A 20,977-nucleotide genomic window follows, 5' to 3' on the forward strand; every position below is an offset into this window, starting at 1 on the left:
TTACGTTAGTAACATAGAATATCATTGGCGCAGAGTAGGTAACACGTGTTTAATTCCCACTTGCCATATACATCTATGAATATGCACGAAAAATATAGTGTTGTCACCCCTTTTTTCAAGATGGCGGCCGGGGCACAAGAGTGGCGACCCCACAAACTTGAGGTTAAGCTTCGATTAAGCTCATGTAACATTTCAATGGCAATATTATTCGTTTTCTTAATTTTTATAGATAAAGTACTAGATAATATACTTAGTAGGGACGTCAAAATGATCCAGCCCTGCCCCCCCCCCCCCCTCGGTACGCCCATGGACATTGTTGTTTTATTTATTTTTATAAAGTGGACGTGTGCCAATAATGATAAAATGTGGATGCATAATTATAGCAATTTGCCACCACTTTCTACCTATTGATAGATTGTTATCCATACTAATATTATAAATGCGAAAGTATCTCTGTCTGTCTGTCTGTCTGTCTGTCTCGCTTTCACCCACGCCAAAACTACTGAACCGATTGCAATGAAATTTTGTACACAGTTATTCTAGAGTCTGAGAAAGGACATAGGCTACATTTTGATGTGGGAAAATATCTTATTTCCATGAAAATAGCGATGAAAATGAATTCGCATTGCTCGTGGCCAGCGCTCATCCCGGGGGTCCTGGGTTCGAGTCCCGCAGGCGGAACAAAAAGTTTTCAATGTTCCTGGGTCTTGGATGTGTATTAAAATAATATTTCAAAAATCTTAAATGTATTAATTTATGTATAATATTATAAAAAATCCAGAAATATATCGATGCAATGAACATTTTAGTTCTAATACTATTCAACAGATGGCGTTTTATTTTTTAATCTATTGTAACATAGAACTAATCATACTTATTAGTTAGTATATTTTTGTTTATACTTTTTAATATGTTAGAATATTATGTTTAATAATATAATCACTTGGTATAATAATAATCAATCTCCATATCACATTAGAAGGTTCCAAATAATCTATTTTTAGTGTTCACCTTTTTTTTTTTATATATAGATCGGTAAATTATTATGTATTAGTTACTGAGCAAATGTTATTGTTTGCAATGTATTTTTTAATAGTGTGCACATATGTTACCTTACAATCCAGGTCATAAACTGTATTTATCATTTTACTTCATTTTGATTGTAATGTGTTTTGTGCAATAAAAAAAAATAAATAAATAAAAAAAAAATCTATCTTATCTTATAGAACTCCTACTGCATTTCTAATATATGTGACAAGTTGACAACAGAAAGCGCTCTAAAATAAAGGAGCTCGAGTGTACCGTGTTGGTCTATATTCCATCCAGAAAATATAACAATGCAATCAACATTTTAATTCTAATATATGAAAACAGATGGCGTTTTATTTTTTACTTTATTATTGTAACAGAACTAATCATACCTACTTTACTATATAATATTGTTTTTATTCATAACTAGCTGTTGCCCGCGACTTCGTCTGCGTGGACTTTAGTTTATAGCGCGCGGTGTCAACAAAATTTGACAAATTTAAAAACTTTTTAAAACCCTGGTAAGTGGTACCCCTCTTAGGGCCGCGCTACACCGAAATGGCAGCGCTGAAAGTGCTCGCCTCGCCGCTGCCATTCCGGTGTAGCGCGGCCCTTAATTAATCAAAATACCCAAAAACAGCTGTGCAGTGTGCACATAATCTATACTAATATTATAAATGCGAAAGTATCTCTGTCTGTCTGTCTGTCTGTCAGTCTCGCTTTCACGCCAAACGCCAAAACTTCCGAACCGATTGTAATGCAATGAAATTTTGTATACAGATAGTCTAAAGCCTGAGAAAGGACATAGGCTACTTTTTTACTGGAAAAAAGGGTTGTTGGGGGTGAAAATGCGTAAATTTGTTCAAATTAAGTTAGTTCCAACAATTCATAATAGATGGCGCCGTGCGTCTTCTACATCGCGCTGAAGCTTGCTCAAAAGTCTTTCTATAAGACGTGGTATCATCTTACATTTAAGTTTCGATTTTTTTCGATTGTTATATCTATTCTACGGTATTAAATAACTCAGTACTTTATCTGTGTGTGACGTAACCTTAAATAATAATAATAATAATAATAATAATAATATCTATGGACGCTTCACACCACGTCAGTCTGGCCCCGTGCTAAGTACCTAAAGGACTTGTGTTACAGGTACCAGACAACGGAAATATATTTAATACTTTTATACTATACATATATTTAAGATTTTTATTATATCATACACATATTTAATACACATCCAGACCCGGGAACTTTGAAAACTCTTTGTTCCGTCGGCGGGATTCGAACCCGCGACCTCCGGCTTGAGCTACCGACGCGCTCACCACTGAGCCACAGAGGTTGTCATCATGTTAAATCTATCAATGATAAATAGTTTATGGGTAAAGTTGTGTAATTGGAGGGCTAAATAAGCTTTAAAATTTGGCATAAAATATAAAGTTTAATATAAAAAAATGAAATACTTATTGTGTGCACACTGCACAGCTGTATTGATTTAAGGGGTACCAGGTTTTTTTTATAAAAGCTTTTGACACCAATTTTGTTGACATCGCGCGCTATAAACTGAAGTCCACGCGGACGAAGTCGCGGGCAACAGCTAGTTCTAAATAAAGCTACCTAATCAATTTTACGACGACCATAAAATCATTAAAAATCATGATTCATGATATTATCTGACACAGGGCCGGATTAACTATCTCGTGGCCCTAGGCACAGCTAGTTTCGGGGCCCCCTTTTTCATGCCAAAACAACGCAATTTGAAAAAAATTCTGTCTAGATTACGAAATAGAATAAAGGTATCATCATCATCAATAACAGATCGTAGTCATCAGTCATCACATTGCAAAGGTATACATATGCTTTCCTTCAAGTGAAAGGACTTTTGCCACAATCTACAGGACGAAGCATCGGAGTCATACACTGTAAAGCTTTCTGGAAACTGGTAACTCTGAGACAAAGCCTTAGTCGCATCGGCTCTTACACACCATCTAGTCTGTCCTGTCTGATACTCTTTTTAAAACCAATGACATAGTAAAATTTTACTACGCCAATGACGATAATTGCTTAAATTTTCATCATCGTTTTTAAGATGCTTGAGCATAATTGCCCAGAGATGAATTTAAGGCAAAAAAAAGTTGTGTAGTGCCTGTACTAATCCGAAAAATGAAATTGCTCCAACGCAGCTCTCAGCTGCACGTACTCTAAGCAAATAGAAAAGGAATGCGCTGCACATGGAACGTAGTGTGCGAGGGGATTCATTTTCTTAAGGTGCGCCTGAGACCATTGTAACAACCGGACATATTCGACGCATTGTCGTAAGACTGGCCCCTGAGATTTTTGATATCAATGCCATGTCAATTTAAAAAATCGGGTTGGCCAGGCTTTCCCTTTTGTGACTTTCCATAGGAATAAATCCAAGAAAACATTCTGATACATCTCCATTTGACGCAACGTATCGCAGTACCACGGTCAATATGTCTGGGTTTCAGTCCACGCTGATTGAGTAAGATTTGGCTTCAACAATTTCGTTCACAATGAATTTTAAATCCTTATTTCCCTATATTTAAATCAGTTCCTCGCACATTGTTGACGAATACGATTGCTTTCTTGCCTATTGAACCATATTTGGCTAAACGAGAACTGAGGAACGGGTCGTTTTCTGCAATTAACTCTCAAATTCACAAATAATTGCTATTACGTTAAGAACGTTAGACACATCCCGTGGTGATAACGAAGATTTCGTTATCACCACGGGATGATAAAAATTTAATCACTGAGACCACTTTTTGTAAAACTTTTACCCAATATTTATTTCTTTGATTACTGTAATTTCTAAAGAGGTTATTAAGATTCGTCCTTGAACACGTCGTCTACTATATAATCAGTGTTCTGTTGTTGTTCAATGAGCTTGTTTTGTTTCTCTTGCCACTTTTTACGTTTTTCCTTAGTACCCCTTTGATATTTTTTCTTCACGGGTACTTCCGACTCCGACATATATTTTAAGAGCCTATGCTGTCCCACTGCTGGGCAAAGGCCTCCCCCAAAGTCTTCGAATCCTGTCGATCCAACGCAACCTGGCTCGTATTTGTCTAGGTCATCGCGCCATCTTTTTCGACGCCAGCCATGGCGGCGCTGTCTATCGTCTGGTACCCATTCTGTGGTGATCTTGGTCCTGAAAAAAAAATGTCAATTACCACGTGATTCGTGCGGAATTTACACTTAACTAAGTTCACTCATTTCATACTACAAGTTCACAATTAATTATTATCTACTAGCTGTTGCCCGCAACTTCGTCCGCGTGAATGTATGTTATTGTTACGGTACATGGTATACGGACACGTGGTGCCATCTAGCGACAAACCAGCGAAGCTGACCGAGGGAGCACAGGCAACATAAATCCCCTACTCAATACTAGACGGCATGAGGTGCGCAAGTACATATTCGAACCTTCTAGAATGGTCCAATGTTTGTTTACGTGTTTACCGTTTATTTGTTTGCGTGTTTACGTATTTTAATTTAGACCTTATGACTGAGTCCATAAGGTCTAAATTAAATTCAACTTATTGGACTTATCGTAAGGACGGCAGTTTTATTGTGGTACATGCTCGAGCCTCCTAGAAAGTTCCCACGGCTGTTTACTTGTTTACGTGAATCGGGAACTTTCTGGAATTCGTCTAGCTGTATAAAAAGCCGCAGGCAGGCCCGGCGAGTCAGTTCAATCTGAGCGATCTTCGAGGCGACAACAAGTGATCAATAGTGAGTGAACCAGTGAAACCTGCGACTTGGCTACGACCTAGGACAGTGATAGTGCTTAGTGATTGGACCTAGTGATTAGTGTTTGGACTTAGTGCTAAGTGTTGTGACCTAGTGTTTAGTGCAGTGTTAATAAAGTCTTCAAGAGAGTCACCAGGTCTTTCTCTCCAAATCCTCGAACCCTAGCACGTAACATTATCAAAATCGAGATTTAGAAAATTGAACATCTATCTACTACCTAATACTATTTTATTTGGATCTATATTAGGTACATACGAAATTTTTAATTTACATTTTAATTTACAAAGACCCAGGAAACTTGAACCTCAGATAGGTACTTATCGTTTTGAAAAGAACCTCAGATAGGTACGTTTTAAAAAATCCTTTTTTCGAAGGGAAACAAATTGGAATTTGTTGTGTTAGACTGTTGCCAATAATAATTGTGACAAAAACCTTTGAAGGCACGGATTAAGTTCCTATAGCGCTGTCCACGATATCACCGTAGTATGCGACATCAGATTTACACTGTAGGTTGTCTAGCATTGTAGTTACTTCGTCTTGGCAGAAAAAACTCTCACAGAGAACATGATGAAAGGTTTATTCAAACATACTGCCTTCGGTCGTACATATTCTAGCATTTCTACCTATGTGCTCGACCGATGCTAGTAACTTAGATCCGTAAAGTTTGACTTTAAAATTTCCATGGCTCTTTGGTTGTCGTTGTAAATTTCGAGGAGTTTCTTAAATTCCATTACTTATCAAGTCACCGTTTTTAGGGTTCCGTACCCAAAGGGTAAAAACGGGACCCTATTACTAAGACTACGTTGTCTGTCCGTCTGTCTTCTCCAGGCTGTATCTCAAGAATCTTTATAGCTCGAGTTCTGAAATTTTTACAGATTGTGTATATCTGTTGCCGCTATAACAACAAATACTGAAAACAAAATAAAATCAATATTTAAGGAGGGCTCCCATACAACAAACATGATTTTTTTGGCCTTTTTTGCTCGATATCAAAAATTACAACAGGCAGGCAGTTAAAATTTTCACAAAATCCTTAATTATATGTATACTTTAATAATTAATAATACAGTTAGAATATAATTAAAATTTAAGGGGGGCTCTCATACAAAAACACACCCTTCGTGCGCGAGTCCGACTCGCAGTTGGCCGATTTTATTGTAAGTAAATATGGTATCAAATTCGGGCAATCTATACAACAAAAAAAGAATTCTGAAAATCTGACCACAAACAGCAAAGTAAATATTAACACCTCCTTTTTTGAAAATCGGTTAAAAACAGTATCTAAGATGTTGACCAGGGATGTAAGGTATCATCATGCCAAATTTCACTGAAATCGGTCCAGCGGATTCAGAGATTAGCCTGTACAAACAGACAAACAGCCAGAGAAACAAAAATTTCAATGTGTTCTATTACTCTTGCAACATGCCCCTGACTCGTTTTTTCAAGTTTATTTTCAACTAGCGACCCGCCCCGGCTTCACACGGGTATAAAATAAATTATGGCCTAAGTCACTGAAAAAATGATTAAAATCGATTCAGTAGTTTGATTTTATATAATTTATACAGGGTGCAATTAAACCTTCCTGCCAAATTTTTTCCAGGGCTTAGGTCTCATTAGGAGAGTCCATTTAACCAAAACAAATTGGGTGTTATATTTTTTTTATAAACAAATTTTAGCCCATTTTAAATCGTTGCAGAACGGTCACTCACGGCGCGAGGGAATGGGAGGGGGTAACGCGTGGGGAGGTGCGCGCGCGGGGTCACATCACGCGCGGGCGACGCGTCGTCGTGTCCATTAATTGTAGTGTTTTTTAGGATAACTTTCGGAAGCTATTTCTCAACATTTTAGTCCTGAGTGATTATAAAAGAAAAAATTCGTGTATTTTAATTTTTAACAAGGATCAATATATCAAAATTTGGCAGGAAGGTTTAATTGCACCCTGAATTCATTATTACCCGTGGCCCGCATTGGTCGGTACTGCCGCAAAAGCTACTTACGTCCCGCAATTTTCAAATCTGTAATATCTTCGAAAATATTCATTTAAAATTAAAATCGTAATAATTATGCTGTAAAAAATCAATAATGTATTTAAAGTATTTAATTGAATAAGAATTATTGCCGTATTAGTTAAAATCGCTTCGAAAATTAGCCATTATTTGAAGTTAAAAGTAAATGACAAAAAAATATGTTATTGTGGGATATATCCATAAGATACGTGGGAGAGCCATGCCTCGGCACGAATGGGCCGGCTCGAACGGAGAAATACCACGCTCTCACAGAAAACCGGCGTGAAACAGCGCTTACGCTGTGTTTCGCCGAGTGAGTGAGTTTACCGGAGGCCCAATCCCCTACCCTATTCCCTTCCCTACCCTCCCCCATCCCCTTCCCTTCCCATCCCTACCCTCCCCTATTACCCTATTCCTCCTTAAAAGGCTGGCAACGCACCTGCAGCTCTTCTGATGCTGTGAGTGTCCATGGGCGACGGAAGTTGCTTTCCATCAGGTGACCCGTTTGCTCGTTTGCCCCCTTATTTCATAAAAAAAATATACCATCGCGGACTTTTCTGTAGACCTTTTCAATGTTTACAATGCGCACCCCTGCATTGGTACTTGTAGTTTGTACTATTATCTATTCTGTGGCATTGGTAGCGCCCACTTCTACAGTAGTTTTTGAGCCTATTCATTACAATTAAACAAACAAACAAACATACAAACAAACAAACAAAGTTTACCTCTTTATAATATTAGTATTTAGTATAGATGTACAAAAATGTTACCTCTACGATTTTATTATAAGTAAAGAGTATAGATAGATGTTAATAAAATTCATCAGCAACATCCATACAATCACCACACTACAGGAGAATAGGCCTCCCCTTATACGATATCCCCTCTTGGAGAATCCGGAGTACTGGGCCCGTGGTCAAAGTGGGCCCCTAGGCACTGGCCTAAAGTGCATTATGGATAATACGGCACTGAGTTCCTGTCTAGTTCGAATCGACGGCTGTATAGATAACATATTTGGTATATAAATCTCACCAAAACACGAGCTAGTCATAGTTTCTCCAAACACAAGGTAAGTTGGATCCTTTGCTACCATAAATACTACATAACATAAATACAGTTGCTCAGGGCACCATAAGACTCATATGAGGCACTTAGCTCTTGGTTGAATGATGAATCGCTAGAGTCTAGACCAGTCTTTCCCAAAGTGGGCGGTAACGCCCCTTTGTGGGCGCTGGAGGTCTAAAGGGCGGTGTGGGACCCAAAAAAAATGGGGGCGTTGTGTAGAAGCTTGGGGGGTAATTTATTTCATCTGGATGCCTTTTAAATTGAAACAATAGGGGCGCTGAAACATATTTTTTTCGCAAAGTGGGCAGCAGACAAAATAAGTTTGGGAACACCTGGTCTAGACTCTAGAGTCTAGACTATACCTCAATATCATTACTACATCACATAAAGCTTAAAACTTTCTTTGCAACGATTTTGACTGACCTTTTTTTACAGCAAAAATGAAATTCCTCGCCTTCTTCGCTCTCCTGGCTGTAGCCAGCGCCGCGCCCGCCGAACAGGCCGCACCTTCCGACCGTGTCCTTCTGGACGTCATCGGAGCCATCCTCGCCAACCTGAAGCCCAATCCCGTGGAAGTCGGACCAGCTATCGTTGAGCCCATTGCTGTCGGCCCCGCCGTTGTTGACAACTACAAGCCCATCTCTGTTGGACCCGCTGTCGTTGACAATTACCAGCCCATCTCTGTTGGTCCCGCTGTCGTTGACAACTACCAGCCCATCTCTGTTGGTCCCGCTGTCGTTGACAACTACCAGCCCATCTCTGTTGGACCCGCTGTCGTTGACAACTACCAGCCCATCTCTGTTGGACCTGCTGTCGTTGACAACTACCAGCCCATCTCTGTTGGACCCGCTATCGTTGACAACTACCAGCCCATCTCTGTTGGTCCCGCTATCGTTGACAACTACCAGCCAATCCTCGTCGGCCCAGCTGTTGTCGACAACTTCGAGCCATCTCCCATCGTCGTCGTTGACACCCCCATCATCGCCGCCCCAGGCGTCGTTGACAGCATCGTGCCTACCCCCGTGGCCGTCGTCGACTCTCCCATCTCCGCCAGCCCCGCCGATGAGGCCCACCCCGCCCCCGCTGTTCCAGCTTTCCCCTTCCCCTTCCCCTTCCCCTACGACGGCAGCTGTCCCGTCTACTACATCAACAACGTCATTGTTGCTCGCGACATTTCTGGTAGCCCAGTAACCATCACGCGTCGCGCAAACCGTAGCCCCGTGGTCGTCGCCGAGCCCATTGACCCCACCCCCGTGGTCGTGGAGGAGATCGTGGCCGAGCCCGTCGTCATCGGCACCCCCATCCTCCCCTAGGAACTGAACTGAACGATCCATGATGAGTGATAACCAAGAAGTTTATTATGTTTTTGCATAATAAACTTCTTGGTTAGTTAAAAAATGTTTTATTTTTGACCAACTTCTAAAAAAGGAGGATGTAATACTTTCGGCTGTATATTTTTTTATGTATGTTCAACGATTACTCAGCTGTTTGTGGTCCGATTTGACTCGAATTTGCTACCATGTTCAGAAAAGTGGTGACCTGATGAAAGGACCCATGAGTAATCAAGGGAACTTCTCAAAAATTATATGGAAACATAATATGGTGATTTTGGTTTGAAGGGAAGTATTAAGCATATGCTACAAAAAAGTAAAATTTTGCATCACGGTATACCACGGTTGCGAAGGTGCTGACGGAACTCCTGACTCTTTTAAATAGATTATGCTACTGTGCAATTTATATTCATCATTACATTGTAGCCCTATTATTAGTACTTTTCATAATCTTTTAGATCGAATCTTGCGTTTGACTAGCGAATAAAGCGATTTTGGAAATTGTTTTGTTGAGTTAAAATACATGATTCCAATTTGGTGCTATGGTTACCAAGGTGAAAATTTGATAATAGGATCCATGTTGTTACATGTAGGAAACTCCTCAAAACTTATATTATGCATATTCAGTAGATCTGAGAATCGGCTACTGGCTACTTTTTATATTGATAAGTGCATTTGATAGTAAATTATTACAACACGAGACTCACGGCGACCATTGTTAGTGCGACGGGATAGCGATGGACGTTGCCATGGTGACATACTTATTTAGTGCACTTCAATAAAAAAATATGGGCGAAATACTTTATTTGGCAAAACAACGTTTGCCGGGACAGCTTATATTCATATACTTACTTACATATTTTTGTTTAACTTTAACCTAATGATATAGCGATGTCAGTACCATCGACAGGGTTCTTGATCGACTAGGCACAGGGATTGCAATCTGGGAAACCGAATCCGGTAATCCGGCGGATCTGGCGTTATTTTACGGATACCGGATCCGGTGTTTTTGTATTTTTTAAAAAACCTATCCAACGACACCCCACACGATGGGGTGGACGCAAAAAAAAAAATCATCCCGCTTGATGTGTAGGGAAGGTACCATAAAAAAATATTATTTCAAGATTTCATGTACCATTTTGTCGGCATCATTAATATGTGCATTCATGCCAAATTACAGCTTTGTAGGTCCTATAGTCTCTGAGCAAAACCGCGGACAGACAGACAGGCAGACAGATGGACAGACAGACGGACAGACAGACGGACAGACGGACAGACAGATGGACAGACAGACGGACAGACAGATGGACAGACAGACGGACAGACAGACGGACGGAGAAACTGAAAATATAAGGGACTATGTTGACTACCGAACCCCAAAAAGCCCCACTACCAATGTCAATTAAATTCACTGCCAATCATTGATTTTCCCGACTTTACAATGAGCGTGATTTGAGTAAAACTCGCTACAAAACATTCATTTCTCCAACTTTTAATGTGTGATAATTTATTAAAACCCACTGCCTTAGATTAATGATTGGTCGATTGGAGAAGACCAATCATTAATCTAGGCCCACTGCAAAGCATTTATTTCCCAGCTGTACAATATGATGTGAAAATTTTATATTTAAACCCACTGCAAAGCGTTTATTACTTCCTGACTGTACAATTTGTAAAAGTTTAATAAAACCTACTGCCAAACATTCATTTCCCCGACTTCAAAACAAATTGCAAAACGTTAATTTACCCGACTGTATAATGTACTAAACATTGGCAATAACCACTACGCCAAATAATAATTTTCCAGACTTTACATTGGTGCATTTTTTGAATCGAACCTACTGCCATTTGCTAAACATTCATTTCCCCCACTATACAATGAACTAAATTAAAAGAAAAACGCGACTGTCAAATATATAATACTAGATGTCCCGCGCGGCTTCGCCCACGTAAATTAGGAATTTTACAGAAACCGTACATTTTCCCATAAAAAATTAGCTTATGTCTCTACTCCCTTCACTTGGTCTTCACTTGGCTCTATATCTGTGCTTAATATTGGCATAAAAATTGCTCCAGTAGTTGGTAATTTCTTATATTTCCTCCGTTTTTCCCACATTTTCCTGAGTTTCTTCGGTCGTATTAGTCTTAGTGTGATAATATTTAGCCTATAGTCTTACTCGATAAATGAGCTATCTAACACTGAAATAAGTTTTTAAATCGGACCTGTAGTTCCTGAGATTAACGCGTTCAAGCAAACATACTCTTCAGGCTTATAATATTAGGTAGGTATAGATTTTTTTAAACTATCGTTTGACAAACTTGAGTCTCGATCTAAAAGACTATGAAAAGTACCAATAACAGGATCATTATAGGCCCATAAGTCATAACCATGGGACAATGCATGGTATAATATGGTAGTGATGATGATGATGATGAATGTAATTTGCATAGTAGCATATGCTTTCCGTTCTTAAAACAACGCCGAAACTCCCTAACTTGTATCTATAAAGAATCAGGAGTTCTCTCAGCACCTTCCGAACCACGGTATACCAGGTATACCTCGGTGCAAAATCTTACTTGTTGGTAGTATATGCTTAGAATACTTTTCACGAAACCGAAGTCACCACATGTTTCCCTATAAATTTTGAGAAGTTCCCTCGATTACTTATGGATCCTTCATCAGATCACCACTTTTGTAAATATAATACCAAATTGGGATGATACCCTATATACCAAAAGAAAAATTTTGAAAATCGGTTAACAAACGGCGGAGTAATCGTTGAACATAAGAAAACGAACATAACACCTCCCCCATTTTGAAAGACGGTTAGAATTGTAGCCTATGTGTTATTCTCATGTATAAGCTATATTATTGTAAAGTTTCATTAAAATCCGTTTAGTAGTTTTTGCGTGAAAGAGTAACAAACATCCATACATCCACACATCCATACATCCACACATCCATACATATAGACATCCAAACAAACTTTCGCCTTTATAATATTAGTAGGACTATGTTTTATTCTCATGTATAAGCTATATTATTGTAAAGTTTCATTAAAATCCGTTTAGTAGTTTTTGCGTGAAAGAGTAACAAACATCCATACATCCACATATCCACACATCCACACATCCACACATCCACACATCCACACATCCATACATCTATACATCCAAACAAACTTTCGCCTTTATAATATTAGTAGGAAGTAGGAAGTAGGATTTCCCCGACTGCATAATATGTTTTTTTTTTTTATGAAATAAGGGGGCAAACGAGCAAACGGGTCACCTAATGGAAAGCAACTTCCGTCGCCCATGGACACTCGCAGCATCAGAAGAGCTGCAAGTGCGTTGCCGGCCTTTTAAGAGGGAATAGGGTAATAGGGGAGGGTAGGGAAGGGAAGGGAAGGGAAGGGAAGGGAATAGTTGAGGGTAGGGAAGGGAATAGGGTAGGGGTTAGGGGATTGGGCCTCCGGTAAACTCACTCACTCGGCGAAACACAGCGCAAGCGCTGTTTCACGCCTGTTTTCTGTGAGAACGTGGTATTTATCCGGTCGAGCCGGCCCATTCGTGCCGAAGCATGGCTCTCCCACGTAATAAATGATGCAAAATGTTAAAAAACCCACTGCGAAACATTTGATATCCCGACTTTACTATGTGTATTATATTTTGAGTTTCCTGTCATTAATTTCCATGGATATTAATATGATAAGTAATTGATAAAATGACAACCTATGTTATTGTAAAGTTTCATCAAAATCCATTCAGTAGTTTTCACGTGAAAAAGTAACAAATATACATACATACAAATTTCGCGATTAAATATCGGCTGTTATTAGTATAACATCATTTTAGGTATTGAAATGGACACGGAACCTGCGCCACAGTATAGCAATATTATGACATCTTAATATATATATTTCTTGTGTGCGTGTGTATGTGACTGAACTCCTCCTAAACGACTGGACCAATTTTGATGAAATTTTTTGTGTGTGTTCGTGGAGATTCGAGAATGGTTTAGATTTACAGTTTGGTCTACTGGAAAATGTTTTTTCAATTAATTTCTTATTTATAAGGAGTTGTTGATTTTGGAATGTTTTACATTAGATCCGGCGGACGGCGCTATCATTGCATTCAATATTATTCTATTTCAATTTTAGTTTGTCCTGACAGATGGTGCTACGATTAATTTGAAAAAAAATTTGTTATTCAATTCATGTGCAGATTAAAATATTAAATAAATAACACATAGGCTACAATTTTAACCGACTTTCAAAATGGGGGAGGTGTTATGTTCGTTTTCTTATATTCAACGATTACTCCGCCGTTTGTTAACCGATTTTCAAAATTTTTCTTTTGGTATATAGGGTATCATCCCAATTTGGTATTATATTCAGAAAAGTGGTGATCTGATGAAGGATACATAAGTAATCGAGGGAACTCCTCAAAACTTATAGGAAAACATATGGTGACTTCGGTTTCGTGAGAAGTATTCTAAGCATATGCTACCAACAAGTAAGATTTTGCACCGAGATATACCTGGTATACCGTGGTTCGGAAGGTGCTGAGAGAATTCCTGATTCTTTATAGATACAAGTTTGGGAGTTTCGGCGTTGTTTTAAGAACAGAAAGCATATGCTACTATGCAAATTACATTCTTCATCATCATCATCATCATCATCACTACCATATTATACCATTTCATAGTCTTTTAGATCGAGACTCGAGTTTGTCAAGCGATAATTAAAAAAAATCTATATCTACCTAATATTATAAACCTGAAGAGTATGTTTGCTTGAACGCGTCAATCTCAGAAACTACAGGTCCGATTTAAAAACTTATCTCAGTGTTAGATAGATCATTTATCGAGTAAGACTCATCATTTATCGAGAAGGTTATATTATATTATTACTCTAAGACTAATACGACAGAAGAAATTCAGGAAAATGTGGGAAAAACGGGGGAAATATTTTTTATGGGAAAATGTACCTACGGATTCTGTAAAATTTCTAATTTACGCGGGCGAAGCCGCGCGGGACATCTAGTATCCCTATAATATTGCTATACTGTGGTGACGCCTTGATAATTTGGGTGCAGCCTGCAGCGATATCGATTTTTCTCAACAATTTACTAAAGCTAAGAAATTAAAGTACATTGTCACTTTGTCAGTATTCATCATGTCTTTATCTTTGAATTACCCATAGCATATTATTATCACGATTGGTATGTAATATAATTAACACTGCAGTAATATCTATCGACATAATAATATCTATCGACGCTTCACACCACATCAGTCTGGCCCCGTGGTAAGTACCTGAAGGACTTGTGTTACAGGTACCAGACAACGGAAATATATTTAATACTTTTTATACTATACATATATTTAAGATTTTTTATTATATGATACACATATTTAATACACATCCATGACCCAGGAACTTTGAAAAACTTTTTTTGTTCCGTCGGCGGGATTCGAACCCGCGGCTTGAGCTACCAACGCGCTCACCACTAAGCCACAGAGGTCGTTTGCAGTACACGCGTGGACTACCATGGTAGACCAGGGTCACTTTTTCAGCAATGTTTTTTCAGTAAAGCACGCTAGAAACTTGAAATTCCAGGTAATCCTCGTTTGATAAAGACAAAACTTCAGTACCTCCTGTGACCTCATAGTCGATCGAAATAATAGTAATTATTTAGCATCAAAAACGCTACGCTACCATAAATAGTAGTCCGCGCGAGTATTGGTGTATAAAATTTAACCATGTATGTTTTTTTAAATCATTGATCTAAAACGTTTTTATTGTTTATAATTATATATTTTATGTATTGACACTAAAATACATTTCTGATGATTTGATTAAAAATACTAAAATTTGATTTTTAATAAGATATTGTGACCTATATAGATTGACGTCGTAAGTTCGTAACCATATTATTATGACTAACCAGAAGCATAGGAAATATCACAAAATTGTAAAAAAATCTTAAAAATTGATAAAAAATTACATATATATTTACCTAGTGTAAAGTATTTAATTAATCAATAAATAAACTATTTTGTAGTTTTTACAGTGAAAACATAGCGCCATAGTGCCGGTTTTCTAATTTCCTCGTCAGGCTTTTGATGTAAGTTTTGAGATGGAAAATTGTGATCTAAGTTGACTGCTGTAACTAAATAACCTATCAAGAGTAATACAAGTGACAAATATTGACCAGTCTTGGTAAACCTTAGTCTAGGAGTTACACTTGTATAAAAATGAGCTACCTAATCCGGTGACTTCTGAAGTTTAGGGTCGTTTACTCTTAGAAAAAAATAATCGAGTTTGTATACAGAAAAAATAACTTATAGGTATTTTATATACTATAGTTCAGGATTTTTAGTAATCCAACACGATTTAGCCCATATATTATAAGACGTATGGTTCAATGTCAACGCTGCATATTAGCCCACATTTGATCGCCAAAAAGTGGTGCTAGATTTGTCATTTCTGGTTTTATTCTGACCTGTAAGTAGGAATGAATCTCGAATAATATAAAACAAACAAAAGTTTAACTTATTTTAGTTTCACTAAAGGAATACACATGTTTAATTTCATCACTACGATTTTTGTCACATTTTCATAGAAATTCACAAAGGCCTATGCGGGATTTTGTATGGACCCCGTCCCCACCCTTCAACAGTCATGGGATGCGTCTCGATTTGTTCACTGGGACCCAGAAAAGTCTTAAGTACCAGTGTCAGTTTCAAAATCAATTGGGTTTATTAAAAAAATAAACTTTTCTCCAAAAAAAAAAGGTGTTTATTTTTTAAGCAAAAAAATCACTTTTTTTCTACAAACAAAAAGAATATCAGGGTTCCGAAGTCAACAAGGAACCCTTATAGTTTCGGTCTGATTGTCCGTCTGTGTATCTGTCTGTCTGTCCGCGGTTTTTCTCAGAGACTATAGGGCCTACAAAGCTGTAATTCGGCATTATTATACACATTTTTATGGTACTTTTTTATATTTTAAGTGTTATGTTTGATTATTTTATCCTTACCTACAGAAGATACTATTATTTATACTATTTTGCAATTTCTAAACGTATTTTTTTTGTTTATAGTATTTTATGTTTTTTTTGTAGTTTTATGCTTTATTATTTTATGCAACATAATTCAATTATTATTATTAAATCTGGTAAATACTAACTAAGCTATAGCTGGTAAGTAATTTGGCCTGGTTTGTACCGGCGCAACGTTACTATTGCATATTTTTAACCGACATCCAAAAAGGAGGAGATTATATGTTCGGCTGTGGATATTTTTTTTAGATTAAAAAGTAGGATAATAATTGTAATAGTCAGACATACGATATCGCGGACTTTTACGTTGATATTAATGTCCTCTATAACTTATAAGACTCTAGTACATCACTTTGAGTCTATAATTTATAAAGCTTACAATATATGGAATATTTTGGTAGTTTTTTTACACAATTAACATTAATGTTAATACGGTTCCCTTTTTTCTCTCATTAAATAATTTTAGGCTACAGCCTATGTTCAGCAGAAATAGTGTAGATTTAAAAATATGCATTAATTATACTTCCATCGGCATCGTGGGTATCGCAGACATCGTGGGTATCGCAGACACAATAGATCTTCAATAATTGTTATGGTGGCAGCCGGCTGCCGCTATTGGAGATTTATAGTTATAGAAATTAATTATAATAGCAATCAAAAATAATAGTAATTCAAAACGTAATGAATTAATGAAGCACTATAATATTATCCCATCAATGAAGCGGCACCCGGCTGTCGCATAACTATTATATTATAAATCTATTGTGTCTGCGATTCCCATGATCGAGGTAATAATAATTAATATTTACTTGGACTCTCCGGGCGAGCACACCCGCGCGGCGCGCCTTGACGACGCCCAATTCGCAACGTGCAGCAGAAATCGTAATATTTTAATTTCGCCATAACATTAAAACCAAACGTCCAATTTTAATCATTCAAAGACCAAATATTATCTACATTAACTGTACTTAGTAATGAAATAATTTATTTTGATAAGAATTAATGCCATGAGTAAAATAAAGGCATTTAAATGTAGTCCAAAAACATTCAAGATTTTTTATAAAAAAATGGTTATTGTGCCTCACTCACCATAGATAGGTATAGTATGTCGCGGACTTTTTTGTAGATATTTAAAAGAAATTACTTAGAACATTTTATGGTTCTATCTTTTATAGTTTAGGCAGCGTACGCGAAAAAAGTAACATTTCTGGTTGATTTTTTACACCTTGCGTCCGAAAATCCCAAATATCTTACGGAACCCTATTTTTTTCCAAAATAAAATTTAGCCTATGTTCAGCAGAATTAATGTAGGATTCCAATGGTAAAAGAATCTTTCAAATCGGTCCAGTAGTTTCGGAGCCTATTCAAGACAAACAAACAATCAAATCTTTCCTTTTTATAATAGTAGTGTATGCTATTAAATTATAGCATAGTCTGGAACCATGATAAAATGTCGATGCATACCTGCCACCGCTTCCACCTATAACTGATAGAGAGATTGTTTTTCTACGTAACGCTACCTAATCAATTTTACGATGACCATAAAATCATTATAAATCATGATACATTTGTGTATTATCTGACCCTGCCTAGTTCAAATCGACGGCTGTATAGATAACATTTGGTATATAAATTTCACTAAAACCACGAGCTAGGCATAGTTTCTCCAAATACAGGGTAAGTTAAATCCTTTGCTACCATAAATACATGAGAAATGTTGCTCAGGGCACCATAAGACTCATATAAGGCACTCAGCTCTTGGTTGAATCGCTAGACTATACCTCGATATCATTACCACATCCCATAAAGCTTAAAACTTTCTTTGCAACAATTTTGACTGACCTTACTTTGCAGCAAACATGAAATTCATCGCGTTCTTCGCTCTCCTGGCTGTGGCCAGCGCCGCGCCCGCTGAACAGGCCAACCGTTCCCTTCTGGACGTCATCGGAGCCATCCTCGCCAACTTGAAGCCCAACCCTGTGGAAGTCGGACCAGCCATCGTTGAGCCCATCTCTGTTGGACCCGCTGTCGTTGACAACTACCAGCCTATCTCTGTTGGACCCGCTGTCGTTGACAACTACCAGCCCATCTCTGTTGGACCCGCTGTCGTTGACAACTACCAGCCCATCTCTGTTGGACCCGCTGTCGTTGACAACTACCAGCCCATCTCTGTTGGACCCGCTGTCGTTGACAACTACCAGCCCATATCTGTTGGACCCGCTGTCGTTGACAACTACCTGCCCATATCTGTTGGACCCGCTGTCGTTGACAACTACCAGCCCATCTCTGTTGGTCCTGCTATCGTTGACAACTACCAGCCCATCTCTGTTGGACCCGCTATCGTTGACAACTACCAGCCCATCTCTGTTGGACCCGCTGTCGTTGACAACTACCAGCCCATCTCTGTGGGACCCGCTATCGTTGACAACTACCAGCCCATCTCTGTTGGTCCCGCTGTTGTCGACAACTTCGAGCCATCTCCCGTCATCATCGATACCCCCATCATCCCCGGCCCAGCCGTCGTTGACAGCATCGTGCCTACCCCCGTGTCCGTCGTCGACTCTCCCATCTCCGTCAACCCCGCCGCTGTGGCTCACCCCGCCCCTGCTGCTCCCGCTTTCCCCTTCCCCTACGACGGCAGCTCTCCCCTCGTCCAAGTCGTTCTCAACATCAACAACGCTGAATCTGGCTCCATTGCTGGTAGCCCAGTAGTCATCGAGGGTCTTCCCATCAACCCCAGCCCCGCGGCCGTCGCCGAGCCCATCGTCCCCACCCCCGTCTCCGTGGTGGATGGCGAGATCGTCCCTACCCCCGTCGCCGTGGTGGAGGGCGAGATCGCCCCCACCCCCGTGGTCGTGGAGGAGATCGTGCCCGAGCCCGTCATCATCGGCACCCCCGTCCTCCCCGCCCCCATCCTCCCCGAACCCGTCGCTATCCTCCCCGAGGAACTCAACTGAACTGTCAAAACCTTTTTAAATAAATTCACAATTACTTTTGTGTGAATGTGTTAATGTGGAACAATAAACTTTTTTTTATAACCAACGTTTCTCTTATTGTTATATCTGTTTTTTGCAATCTATATACAGGGTGTAACAAAAATAAGTGATAAGACTTTAGGGTGTGTACGTGTTCCTTGTAGAGAGTTCACTGTCAAAGTAGCAGCGCTGAAAGACCAAAAATTTTTTTCACTTTTGTATGGGGAAACTCGTGACGCTCAGGCCGTTGCCCATACAAAAGTGAAAATTTTTTTTCGTCTTTCAGCACTGCTACTTTCACAGTGAACTCTCTACAAGGAACACGTACACACCCTAAAGTATTATCACTTATTTTTGTTACACCCTGTATATGTTACGCCCAAAGACCGAAAACGCTCAGTGAGCGAAAAAATGGCTCACAACGCATTGTGGTCATAGTAAAACGGCCACAACGCGTTCTGGTAATCACAGAAATACCAGAGTGCTCTTGTGTATTGCGCACACACTTGGGCACTACAACATTACTCCTGCTTAACTGGCCTGGTTTCATTGAAACCAGAGTGCTCTCGTATATTGCGCACACACTTGGGCACTATAAAATAACTCATGCGTACCAGGCCTGGTTTCATTAAAACCAGAGTGCTCTTGTGTATTGCGCACACACTTGGGCACTATAAAACTACTCCTGCGTAACGTGCTCTTGTGTATTGCGCACACACTTGAGCACTATAAAATTACCCCTGCGTAACTGGCCTTGGTCTCCATTCCAGAGTAAGTAGTAGTTGGAGACCAAGGCTGGGAAATCGGGGTGTAGGTCGACCTCCAACTAGGTGGGACGACGATCTCCGCTTTGTTGCAGGCTTATGTTGGATGCGAGTAGCAGGAGATCGGTCATCTTGGCGTTCATTGAGAGAGGCCTATGTCCAGCAGTGGACGACTATAGGCTGATATGATGATGATGAACTGGCCTAGTTTCATTGAAACTAGAGTGCTCTTGTGTATTGCGCACACACTTGGGCGCTATAAAAATTACTTCTGCGTAACACGGCCTGGTTTCAGAACGCGTCGTGGCCGTTTTCATAAGGGCCACAACACGAATTCGCGTCGGGGCTGTTTTTAAATGCTCAGAACGCGTCATGATTTTACTCGATTACCACAACGCGTTGTGGTCGAATAGCACGTCAGACACGACACGAATTTCGCTTTGTGGTATTTCTGTGAATACCTAAAATGGCCGTTTCACTATTACCACAACGCGTTGTGAGCCTGATATATATATATATATATATATATATATATATATATATATATATATATATATATATATATATATATATATATATATATATATATATATATATATATATATATATATATATATATATATATATATATATATATATATATATATATATATATATATATATATATATACAGGGTGTAACAAAAATAAGTGATAATACTTTAGGGTGTGTACGTGTTCCTTGTAGAGAGTTCACTGTGAAAGTGGCAGCGCTGAAAGACCAAAAAATTTTTTCACTTTTGTATGGGGAAACTCGTGACGCTCGGGCCCTTGCCCATACAAAAGTGAAATTTTTTTTTCGTCTATATATATACCCTTTGGGTACGGAACCCTAAAAATGAGTTACTAACAGGGTTGCCAGGAGTTCGGTATTCTAACGAACAATTCGGTATTTTAGCACCGTGTTCGGTGTTCGGTATGACGAAAATACCG

The 20,977-nt window shown here is 38.9% G+C and overlaps 1 protein-coding gene across 1 annotated transcript; it reads left to right on the top strand.

Annotated features, from left to right (window-relative positions):
* Positions 1–8,314: 8,314 nt before the first annotated feature.
* LOC121737399 (cytadherence high molecular weight protein 3-like) lies at positions 8,315–19,224 on the top strand. Its single transcript, XM_042129072.1, has 4 exons — positions 8,315–8,390; positions 8,451–9,167; positions 18,122–18,768; positions 18,901–19,224. The coding sequence occupies exons 1-4, from the start codon at positions 8,315–8,317 to the stop codon at positions 19,222–19,224; spliced, it is 1,764 nt and encodes a 587-aa protein (XP_041985006.1).
* The last annotated feature ends 1,753 nt before the right edge of the window (positions 19,225–20,977 follow it).

This window comes from Aricia agestis, chromosome 20, assembly GCF_905147365.1.
Source record: "Aricia agestis chromosome 20, ilAriAges1.1, whole genome shotgun sequence".
NCBI classification, from domain to species: domain Eukaryota; kingdom Metazoa; phylum Arthropoda; class Insecta; order Lepidoptera; family Lycaenidae; genus Aricia; species Aricia agestis.

Bases quoted from the DNA above. Each gene is read 5' to 3' on its own strand.
- LOC121737399 (XM_042129072.1), top strand. From the start codon at position 8,315: ATGAAATTCCTCGCCTTCTTCGCTCTCCTGGCTGTAGCCAGCGCCGCG. The intron at 8,391-8,450 runs GTGTCCTTCTGG...ATCCCGTGGAAG, and splicing joins ACAGGCCGCACCTTCCGACC to TCGGACCAGCTATCGTTGAG. The intron at 18,769-18,900 runs ATCATCCCCGGC...CCCTTCCCCTAC, and splicing joins CCGTCATCATCGATACCCCC to GACGGCAGCTCTCCCCTCGT.